Genomic DNA, 12,140 nt, shown 5'->3' with positions numbered 1-12,140 from the left:
GGCTCCCATGCAGGGGTGGCTGGAAATAGACGTGTCTGAGCCTTCATTCTTGACCCTCTTTGTTTCCCCTTGCCTTCCCAGGGATTAAGCAGAAATAGAATAAGTAGCTGAAAGATCTTAAGTAACTAAAAGTACACTTATTTTTTACTTAAACCACAATGTGATCTTAAACCACAGTGTGGTCATATGCCTAAAGAAAACCCAGAGTTGACTCTTTCCAGAAGCACTGCTTTCTAAATTAACCACAAAGGATGACACATGTCAGTACTATTGTATATCCAGCAATTTTACACATGAAATTCAATTCAGAAATATTTACTTTACCCCGCACTTAACTATGTACAAGGTACTGCCTGAGCTTGGCGCTGAGAAGATAAAGGAATAAGCATGTAGATGTCTGATCAGTATTATTGGATTTTCTGTACTTTTTGTGGTTGCTGCTTTCTTACAGAATAAAATCCCCATAATAAAGAGTCTTGCAGCAGTAACATGTGCTTATGTTCTTCTCCTGTACGTAGTGTTCTCTGTGGGCATTGCTCATTCTAAACTGAAAGTCAATAAGACAGCAGTTACCCTTGTTACCCAACACCAGCAATAGAAATGGGCTTTTGCAGCAAAGTCACGTTTGTATTTGTGTCCAGTGCTTATTTCATTTATCAGCATGCTTGTGAGAAGAGGTGATGGTAGTGTTAAAGGTGAGTTTTTGGTTGGTTTGTTTGTTTGTTTAGTTGATTTTAGAGAGGAAGGGAGAGGGAGAGACAGAAATAGAAACATTAATGATGAGAGAGGATCATTGATTGGCTGCCTTCCACACACATTGGGGATTGAGCCTGCAACCTGGGCATGTGCCCTGACTGGGAATTGAACTGTGACCTCCTGGTTCATAGGTTGACACTCAACCATTGAGCCACACCGGCCAAACCAGGGTGAGTTTTTGAAAGGGTAAAATCATAACTCTCACACAAATATACAAAGAACATCTGTGAAGAAAAGATAGAAAAAAAAATACAATTAATTCAAAGCAGAAATCAAAGAGCCATTTATTAATATGTGGTAAGGAGTGTTGAAATGAATTTGCAAAAATGGGTGCATTCATAGGGCAAATATCCCACGAGATATTGACACGTTTTCATTTCTGTGGATAAGAGTTACTTATAGGGCTGCAAGTTTCCTACAGTTAGCTTTGTCTCTGCAGAGCAGTAAAACAACCTCTGTTCTCGCCCGAAGGGACGCACACTGCCAAGGGGCCAGATGGTCCCTGGAGGCTCCAGCATTCCACTGAGAGGCTGTCCAGTAACACTGGCCATCCCACGCCTCATACGTTTCCTTACAGTAGCAATTGTTCATTTTTGAAATTCCTTCCACTTTGGTTTCACATGAATTCCTATTTCCGCTCCACAGCGACAGCCCCTACAGTGAGCACGGTACATTGGAGGAAGTGGATCAGGATGCTGGTACCGAGACCCACACCAGTGAGGACGGTATGCTATAAAACTAGTCTTGGGTCCTTTTTAAGAACGGCTTATATTAAGAATTCAGGAGAAAAAAATAATTTTTATAAAGTAAGTGTAGAGTATGAAGAATAACATTGCAGTGAACACTCATGGAATCACTAAGTTTAAGAAAAAAAGGCATCATTACCTTTGTGCTCCCCTAATGCCTTTGCCATCCTCACCCCCAAGGGCAGCCTCCATTCGTCTGTGTGTTTAAATGGTTTGTTGTTTCATTTTCTATTTTATTGAACTTCTCTAAATGGAAGCATACTGTACATTTTCCCCATTTTTTTCTACTCAGTAATATGTTCCAGAGATTTATCCACATTGTTGCATATAGTTATAATCATTTAATTGACTACTGTATAATATTTCATTGTGCTTATATATTTTGTTATTGGTCACCACACAAATTCATGCACCAGTAGCTCTCTGCGGGGCCTGGTCGCTCCACGCCCGCTGCCCAGAGGCTCTCCGCTGCCCAGAGGCTCTCCGCAGCCCAGAGGCCCATCCATGGCCAGGTGCAAAATGCTTGCCTTATCACTGGGGCAACGATGCAAGCATTCCACCAGGCCGCTCACGCTGCCCACTCTCAGTGGCCACCTACCCACTGGGCGGCGCCCAGTCCTCTCAGCCCTGCCGGAGTCCCCCAGTGAAGGGGGACTGGGGGACTCCGGCAGGGCTGAGAGGACTGGGCGCCGCCATCTTGTGACTATGGGTGCTGCCATCTTTGTGATGGAGTGACAGTTAATTTGCATATTTCCTTTTATTATATAGGCTATATAGGGTGTTCTTTTTTTTTTTTTTTTGCCATTAAAAACAGTGCTGCAATGAATATTTTGAGTATGCATCCCCCTGCAAATGTAAAGGCGTTTCTCAGATGTACACACCTAGAAATAAGCTTATGAAAATCATTGTAATGGTGTACACGTCCCCCAGCAGTGTATCAATCAGTCTTTCAGTTGTGTGTATATTCATCAACACTTGATTTTATCAACTATTGTCATCTTTGCCAATATTGTCGGTGTGAAATTGTATCTCCTTGTGATTTAAATCTTATTTCTCTGGTTTACTGGTGGAGATGTTTTAAACTACAGTCTGTTCATAGAAAACTGGTGCATAGGGAGGCCAGCAGACCAGGAGAGTGCCATTGACGATACGTTGTTTCTCACAGCTCCCATGAGGAAGGAGCACAGCACCCTTGGGTGGCCACAGCATAAAGGGCCAGGGTCTGTCTGGAGGCAGGAGAGGGAGCAACTGGGCAGGAGCCTTTGTTTCGGTTTCCACAGGAGTAGGAGAGGCTAGCTAAGCAGATTGGAACAATTTCAGCAGCTCTGGGGCATAGACGCTATCTCTCCCTGTAGCTGGCCCGAGGTGATGGGGGGGGGGGGGGTTGGAGGGGGGTGGCCCAGCGTGTGAGAATCCTGGAGAGGAGCTGGTTGGGGGTGGGCTGTGAATTGGGAGGATTGTATTGGGAAGGCACACTCCAGGTGTAGGAATTGGCTGACCTCAGAAGCACAGTCCCTCCAGGGCCAACAAGGCCCAGATGTCTGAATACAGAAAATAAGAAACATGGTTAATACAGATATAGTCATTTTTATATGTTTAGATTTCTTTTTGTGTGAAATTCCTATCAAGTCTTTTGCGCATTAAGGCCCCATTGGTCCACTATTAGTTTCCTGGGCTTTTAAAATGTATTTAGTTTGGTTTGGCTTTGGTATTTTTCTTATTTGTGAGCGTTTCTTATTTGTAAGAGTTCGTTATGGTTCTGAAACGGGTCTTTTACTGGGTCTATATTTTAAAAATACCTTCTGCTCTGTAGCTTGTCTTTCATGTGCTTCTTATATCTTTTACTAAAGAAAGGGTCTTAATTGTAAAGGAGTTAGAGGTTCTTTTCACTTTGTGTCTCCTTTAAGAATATCCTTCTGCACCCTGAGGTAATGAAGAGAATTCTCCCATACGCTCTTTTAAATCTTTTCAGGTTTTGTTTTTCACAAAAGCTTAAATTAATCAGGCAGAGAAAATGCCCTCAGGACAAACTCTGACTCACATTTTCTAGTGTTCTGTTTACTTCCCTGGATTCCCACTTTCATTGAGTTTTTGATCTTTAGTATTATGACGGCTCCAATGTCATCTCAAAGTGTTTTGTTTTTTCAATCCAACATTCGTTTTTAAATATATTTTTTATTGATTCCAATGAGGAAGGGAGAGGGAGAGAGATGGAAACATCAATGATGAGAGAGAATCATTGATCGGCTGCCTCCTGCACACCCTCCTACTGGGGATGGAGCCCTCAACCCAGGCATGTACCCTGACCTGGAATCGAACCAGTGGCCTCCTGGTTCATAGGTGGTTGCTCAACCACTGAGCCACTCAAGCCAGGCTCAATACATTTTTTAGTTGACCTCAACAGGAGGGTAATCAGGGTGTCTAGTGTGTCTACGCTCTGCTATAAAAGGAAAATTCCTTTGTGTTTTTAAAAGGAGGATGAGTTGACATTTTCAGAGCTTAAGTTAGAAGATATTCTTTCACATGAGAGCTGTGATGTTGCTTTTGAAAGTCTCTGAACCCTACCTCTGCTACCATTTATTCTTTTGTCTGGAGTTTCTTTGTTGCTCTATATGATTCATTCCTTTTTCATTGATGGCTTCTCTGAGTGTTTCCTTGCTCTCCCCATGGCAGAAGACAAAGCCGCAGCCATCCCTCTTTCAAACATCACCCTCTCCTCTGTGCCATCTGTCTGCTGTTCTTACCTCTTGACTGTAAAAGAAAAGCTTTGCTGAGGGCCCTGTGTCTTAGATAACATTCTGATTATGTTCTTCTGATTTTGTTAAAGAAAAGCATTGTTTATAAAGGTCAGGCACCCTCCCCCACAGCCAGCCCCTAAAGTCCTGTAGCTAAATTAATTGGAGTATTGATTATCTTTTTTATTGCTCAGATATTTATTTTCCTTTCTTTGTCATGGTATGACTAGAGAGAACAGCTTTTGTTTCCAAAAAGAGAGGCTGTAACAGAACAAAACTGTCATCTGCAAGGGCAGTGGGTAACAGATCAAGGAGAAAAAGTGGCAGGGACAGCGAAGCCCCAATGAGAAAGTGTGATGTACTAGCATTTCTTATAAAATTAGAAGAAATGTAAATATTCTACTGAATTTTTTCCCCTTTGCACAAAATTACAGCAGCCAAGCATAAAAATGAAGCTATCATATTACACTCTTATTGTTATTGTTATTGATAGTGGCAGCATTCTTCAGTCTCTGCCCAACTTTAAAGGGCCATGTTACCCTCTCTGCAAAAGGCATGTGGTGGGTTGCCATGGCTTGAGATTGATTTGCTCTGCAATGACTAGACAAAGATGTGTATAAATAGCTTATGATTGACACTTGACTGTGAAATGACTCTTATGGGAGCAGAAAGAGACAAAATAATGAAATTGCTCAGAATTACTAGTTGATTAGCAACGTTACCAATAAAATGTACTTATGATTCATCTGGTTATTCTTTCATAACCTCTCCACATTTGAACTAAACAAGCAAAAACTGATGGTCCTGTTGCTAGTTGTTTCAAAAAGTAAAAAGAAGAGATTATGAGCACAGAGGTTATGATTATGAAATTATGAAAAATATGTGTATATCTATTAAATAGTCTTAAATAGTCTTTGGCCAGTGTTGACGTGTATGATTGAGTGGCATTCAAGAACATTAATGGTTCTCTTTTCATTTCCCATTGACAAGTACATGGATTGTACACTGTGATATGGGCTTGTATCTTTCCTTCTTTTTCTAATAAAACAAAATTTTAACACATGGGGTGTTCACATAAGAATTTATAAATTACATGTCATGAAGTTCTTTTTAATGAATTGACATGTCTTCATTCTTCCATGGGTGTGTTTATTTGTCTCCCTACACTATGGACATGTTTATTTCTGCCCCCCAGGGATAACTGAAGTAAAAAAAAAAAAATTGGTATCTGTCATCTCAGATCAACCAGCATTTTTTCTGTGTCTGCAAATTTAGAACAAACTAAAAAGCTCACTCTTTGAATATAAGGTTATATTCCTCCTCTATCATGCAGACTGGTAGGTGTTTAATAAAGTTGCAATTGATATTGTTTTAATAAAGAAAATATAATTTTTGGATGGAATACCAGAGTGTTAACATATGATCTAAAGTTACAGTCAGTTTTTAAAGGGTTAATTGTTATTTTTAAATTATTTTTATACCTACTTTGCTGAAAAGTATACTTCATGCAGAATGAAATATTATTCTCCTTAGACATTATCTACTAGCAAAAAGATGGGGCATTTTTGTCTTTATTTTAAACTAGAGGCCCGATGCACGAAATCCATGCACGAGTATGGTCCCTAGGCCTGGCCAGCAATCAGGGCCGATTGGGGCCTTCCCCAGCTGCTACCCTGTTTCCCCGAAAATAAGACAGTGTCTTATATTAATTTTTGCTCCCAAAGATGCGCTAGGTCTTATTTTCAGGGGATGTCTTATTTTTCCATGAAGAAGAATACGGTACACATTTATTGTTAAATGAAAATAAAGGAAATTTATTACCGTATTTTCCGGCGTATAAGACGACCCCCCTAATTTTACAGTTAAAACATAGGTTTATGCCTATATTCGCTGTATAAGACTACCCCCACTTCCAAGGCAACACCAGTTCTTTTTTTAATAGACCGTCTCTCTGACTCTGGCCAATCTGAGCAGGCTTTTTTTCATTTCAAAGTCGTCTTATACGCCAGAAAATACGGTACCTGTATACGGTACGGTAGTACGGTAGTTGTCAACACAAACCAGACAAACTGTGAATCCTACAGTATCAAGAATTTACTCATTTATTCAATGACAATCATGTCATCATCTTTTGGAACATCATGATAACAATCCAATTCCTGAATTTCCTGGTGAATTTCTTGTGACTCCATTTCTTTCAGAATCAGTGGACCAAATCTCTCATGTTTAGCCTAGGGGGGCCTAATGTTTGGGGGGGAGGGGGGAGTGCCTTATATTTCACTCAGAAGGAAACCTGTAAGTAAGGATGTCTTATTTTGGGGGAAACACAGTAGCTGCCGGCCTGGGCCTTCCTTCATTCCATGCTGCCCCCTGGTGGTCAGCATGCATCATAGCGAGCGATCAAACTCCCCATCTCTTGGTGGAACTCCTGAGGGGACATTTTGCTTATTAGCCTTTTATATATATAGATGTATAGCCCAGTCAGTGTGGCTCAGTGGTTGAGTGTCAACAGGAGGTTACAGTTTGATTCCTAGTCAGGACACATGCCTGGGTTGCTGGGTCGTTTCTCAGTAAAGGGTGTACAGGAGGCAGCCAATCAATGATTCTCTCTCATCGTTGATGTTTCTATTTCTCTCTCCCTCCCTTTCTCTCTGTAATCAATAAAAATATATTTAAAATAAATTAAATTAAATGTATAGCTGAAATTCACCCAAGCCCTTCAGATAAGGCAGATCCTAGCTTTTTCAATATGTTTATTGATTTTCATTATTTGCTTTACCTGTCCTAAAGAGTGTTTGAATTTATCAGTGAGAAAGAAGCTTAGCTGGCTACCCAAGGACCTCTTAGGCAGTTATTCCATATAAATACAACAGACATTGAAGATACTACAATGGACTTTGGGTGGGAAAATAAACTATTTTATTTTTTTAATAAATTTTTATTGTTCATATTATTACAAATGTTCCTTTCCTTCCCCCCCCCCCACCATTGCTCTCCTCCACCAGGTTCCCACCCCACCCTCTGCCCTTTTCCCACCCCCCATTGTCCTCATCCATAGGTGCACAGTTTATGTTCAATCTCTTCCCACATCCCCCTCTCCCCTTTTCCCCAAGAATCGTCAGTTCACTCCCCTTCCATACCTCTGATTCTATTATGTTCAACAGTTAAAAAAATCATCAGATTTTTTTTTTAATTTCCTTGGTTTTTAGATTCGCTTGTTGATAGTTACATATTTGTTGTTCATAATTTTTATCTTTATTTACTTTCTCTTCTGAAAGAACCCCCTTCAGCAATTCATATAATTCTGGTTTGGTGGTGATGAACTCCTTTAGCTTTTTTTTATTAGTGAAGCTCTTTATCTGACCTTCGATTCTGAGTGATAGCTTTGCTGGATAGATTATCTTTGGCTGTAGGTTCTTACTATTCATCACCTTGAATATTTCTTGCCATTCCCGTCTGGCCTGCATGGTTTCTGTTGAGAAGTCAGCTGACAATCGTATAGGTGCTCCTTTATAACTACCTGCTTTGCTCTTGCTGCTTTTAATATTCTCTCTTTGTCTTTTGCTCTTGGAATTTTAATTATGATTTGTCTTGGTATCGTCCTCTTTGGATTCCTTTTGTTTGGAGTTCTGTGCGCTTCCTGGACTTGTAAGTCTAATTCTTTTACCAGGTGGGGGAAGTTTTCTGTCACTATTTCTTTCAGTATGTTTTCGATATCTTGCTCTCCCTCATCTTCTGGGACCCCCATAATTCTGATGTTGGTTCACTTGAGGTTGTCCCAGAGGTTTCTTACATTATCTTCAATTTTCTGGATTCTCTTGCCTTCTAGCTTCTGCGGAGGAGTGTCTTCTGGCTCTTTACGTTCCAAATCTTTGACTTGATTCTTGCAATCTTCCATTCTGTTTTTAGGACTCTGTATAATATTTTTTATTTCAGACAATGTATTCTTTATTTCTTGTTGATCCCTTATAACTACCTGCTTTGCTCTTGCTGCTTTTAATATTCTCTTTATTTCTTTATTTCTTGTTGATCCCTTATAACTACCTGCTTTGCTCTTGCTGCTTTTAATATTCTCTCTTTGTCTTTTGCTCTTGGAATTTTAATTATGATTTGTCTTGGTATCATCCTCTTTGGATTCCTTTTGTTGGAGTTCTGTGCGCTTCCTGGACTTGTAAGTCCAATTCTTTCACCAGGTGGGGGAAGTTTTCTGTCACTATTTCTTTCAGTATGTTTTCGATATCTTGCTCTCTCTCATCTTCTGGGACCCCATAATTCTGATGTTGGTTCGCTTAAAGTTGTCCCAGAGGTTTCTTACATTATCTTCAATTTTCTGGATTCTCTTGCCTTCTAGCTTCTGCAGAGGAGTGTCTTCTGGCTCTTTACGTTCCAAATCTTTGACTTGATTCTTGCAATCTTCCATTCTGTTTTTAGGACCCTGTATAATATTTTTTATTTCAGACAATGTATTCTTTATTTCTTGTTGATCCCTTATCATTTCTTATTGATTCCTTATTAATTCTAGTTGATCCCTTTTCATATCCTAATAGGTCTTATCGATCTTTTCTAGGAAATTCTTGGAAAACTTTATAAGCGTAGATTTGAACTCTATATTCAGTCGCTTTTTGTCCTCCACTTCTTTCGTTTGTGATCTATTTTGTCTTGGCATTTTCGCAGCTTCCCTGATGGGGCGGGGGTTTCAGAGTGGAGCCTACAGCTTTGGCTTCTGTCAGCCCCGCCCTATGCGGCTCCTGAGTCTCAGGGTCCTTCAGTACTCGTTGCAAGGGCCTCTGAGAGAAAGGTGCCCTCGATTTTCGCCTGCTACCAAATAGTCTAGGCTCTCCCCCAATGAGAGTTCAGTTCATTTGGAAGTGGAGTTGGAGGTGGCGTTCAGAGCAGTCTAGAGCCCCTTTCTCCTTCCCGCCAGGGCAATCCCGCTGCACAGCCAACCATCCCTTCTCTGCACGCAATGTGCACGCCTCCGGGACCTCCTTTCGCTGCTTCCCCCAGGTTCCGCCTTACAGCCCAGCTCCCTCTGTTTGAGCCTGGGACCCTGGGGTCTGACCTAGAACTGGGGTTCAGAGCAGTCAGAACTGAGGCCCAGCACAGTCAGAGCTTTTATCTCCTTCCTGCTAGGGAACGCCAGCCAGGCACTCAGCCTCCCTCCTCTCCTGCTCCATCCTCTCCGCGCGCTGTGTGTCTCTGTACCTTAAGCTTTTACAGCTCCTCCGCTCTTCCTTCTGGTTTTCTCCTTGCTTCTCGTTGTAGAATTTCCAGTCAGTCGACTTTCCTGTAGTTCTGGGCAATGTCCATTTTTTATTTTAGTTGTATTTTATTGAAATTGTTGTGTGCGGCTGCGGCTAGGTGTTTACCTGTGCAGCCATCTTGGATCAAAAATAAACTATTTTAAATGAGAAGGTTTGTTTCCAAGGGAAACTGAAGACAATTTCCTGAGAAAACATTTGACAGATAGGTAGGTTTTAATCTGTTATGTGTGCACATATATTTGAGTATTTGGAAACTAATGCATACTCAGTTTTTAGCAAATGAGGATTGCTCATAGCATAGATATAGTTCTCTAAGTATGTACCACCTGTATTGGCCCTTTTTAGTTCTGTTTACTTTAAAACATTTTTATTCATTGATTTGAGAGAGAAATCAATTTGCTGTCCCACTTATTCATACACTCACTGGTTGGTTCTTGTATGTTCCCTGCCCAGGATCAAACCTGTAACTTTGGTGTATCAGGATAATTCTCTAACCAAATGAGCTACCAGCCAGGGCCAGTACTGTTTATCACTGATTAGCAGGGAAGGGGATGAGGTGCTGTTGGCAGAGGAGAAGGAAGATCACAATAAGCCAAATTACCAAAAGCACCTGTTATGGTTGTTTAATTTAATTTGTCTGCTTATTTGCCTTCAATATTTGTGGTCAGAATTAGGTCAGAGCTGAAATTCCTATTCTAGGCCCAGAATTCAATATGTTTTTCAAACTTTTTATTTTGAAATTATTGTAGATTTACATATTATTGTAAGAAATAATACAGGGATTCCATATACCCTTCACCCAGTCTCCTGCCACAATAACTGCTTATATAAGTAATACCACAACTAGGAAATTGACATTGATACAATCTATTCATCATATTCACATTTTACCAGTTTTACGTGCCCTCATTTGCATATGTATTTACTTGGTTCACTTTTATCACATGTATAGATTTGTGTGACCACAATGACAGTCAAGAACAGTTCCATCCCAAGGATGCCTTATGCTGCCCCTTACAGCCATTTCCTCCTGTCACCTACCCAACCCCAACCTCTGGCAACCATTAATCTAGTCTCCATCTTGATAGTATATCATTTCAAGTAGGCTAAACAAATGGAATTATACAGTGTCTAACCTTTTGAGATTGGCTTTTTCACTCACTATTCCTTGAATACCCTTTTATCTCTAAAAAATATAGTTTTTTTAATCTGGTCTTTTAATGTCAGTACAGGACAGTCTTCAGTTATGCTTATTTCATGGGTAATAGTCAGAATTTGTTACTAATACTGGAGAACACAAAGTTGTCTTTACATTTGATGGTAGCTTGAAAATCTGATAATACTAAAAAAAGTAGATGAGGAAACTCAATGTATTCAAGTAGTATTTAATGTGGCAATTTTTGTAAACTTAATTTTTTTTTTAAATAAGCACATAAAACATAAACTTCCTGGTGTTCTGGGTTAGCGATTCTCACACGTTATAAGTGGGATTAATGTGTTGCAAGGGAACTCCATCAATGTCAAAATTATATTGGAGTTGTTGTGGAGGATATTACAACCCCTGGAGAGATCTTATATATCATACTGCAAAGTTTAAACTATTTTTTATTAAACTGTCATTATAGCTCTAGTAAGAGGCTGTGGAAATTAAGATCTAATGTTCAATTTTTCTTTGCCTGAAAGACTGTTGACAGCCAAAGAATGTTTTTCTGTATCTCTTTTAGCATCTCCCTTTCTCCTTCCTGATGATTTGTTTATTCCCTTGTTCTGTCTGGATATGAAAGCCGCCTTCCTCATTTCTAAGGCCTAACCCAGACCTTTCAGAGAGTGTCTGATGCCTTCCCAACAACCCCGTCCCTCACCGCTTCCTGTGTGTTCTCTGTAGAATGTGAGCCGATAGAAGCCATCGCCAAGTTCGACTACGCTGGGCGGTCCGCCAGAGAGCTGTCCTTCAAGAAGGGGGCCTCCCTGCTGCTGTACCACCGCGCGTCCGAGGACTGGTGGGAAGGCAGGCACAACGGCATCGACGGGCTGGTGCCTCACCAGTACATCGTGGTGCAGGACATGTGAGTAGCCCAGCCTCGGTGGCCAGCGTGCTCCCGAGAGGGGACTGCAGCTTCTCCTCTCCCGGTGACCTTGGCCTTGTGGGACAAGAGCAGGAGGGCTTGCAGCGCTAGCACTTCTCAGCTGGCAGTGCTTCCCCTGCCCGTGGGCCTCTGATAACAGAGCTGCCGGGCCAGCAGGTTTTCATTTCTCAGAATCCACCCGGAGGCTGGGAACAAGGACTAGTAAGAGACGCTTTTTGGAGCCTCCCGTTTCCTAGAACCTGAGCAGAGAAAGAGGTGTATGCGCTGAGTGGCACTGCGGAGTCCAGAAGCAGCGGTGCTCTTTTTTTTGTATCTGCCACCATTTCAATTCCAGGTTCCCAAGAGAGAAGGCGCTGGCTTCTCTCAAGTTTAAATAGTATCATCTCCTGGCTTTTTCTTCTTTTTTTTCTTTTTTTTCATTTTGCTGATGAGAAAGCTCTAATTTCAAAATTATTTTATAAGATGGAAAGATGGTCAGATTAAGTGAAAGAAACAGGTTACAGAGTGAGATGTACGGTATAATTCCTATTTTGTGAATACGTGATTTCACAA

The 12,140-nt window shown here is 40.9% G+C and overlaps 1 protein-coding gene across 3 annotated transcripts in view; it reads left to right on the top strand.

Moving 5' to 3' along the window:
• SRGAP1 (SLIT-ROBO Rho GTPase activating protein 1) overlaps positions 1–12,140 on the top strand; it is a 261,746-nt gene that overhangs the window by 238,680 nt on the left and 10,926 nt on the right. For all 3 annotated transcript variants that reach the window (XR_014794476.1, XM_084877575.1, XM_084877574.1), the window contains 2 exons: positions 1,402–1,481; positions 11,387–11,567. Coding sequence is in view for 2 of the 3 variants with exons in the window: in XM_084877575.1 (XP_084733701.1) it covers positions 1,402–1,481; positions 11,387–11,567 (261 nt within the window). In the remaining variant the exon portion in view is untranslated. The remainder of the gene's footprint in view (positions 1–1,401; positions 1,482–11,386; positions 11,568–12,140) is intronic.

Source organism: Pipistrellus hanaki, assembly GCF_964339955.1.
Source record: "Pipistrellus hanaki genome assembly, chromosome: 3".
NCBI lineage: Eukaryota > Metazoa > Chordata > Mammalia > Chiroptera > Vespertilionidae > Pipistrellus > Pipistrellus hanaki.
The sequence above is the reverse complement of the archived record's forward strand: the minus strand, read 5'-3'. Positions and strand labels throughout refer to the sequence as shown.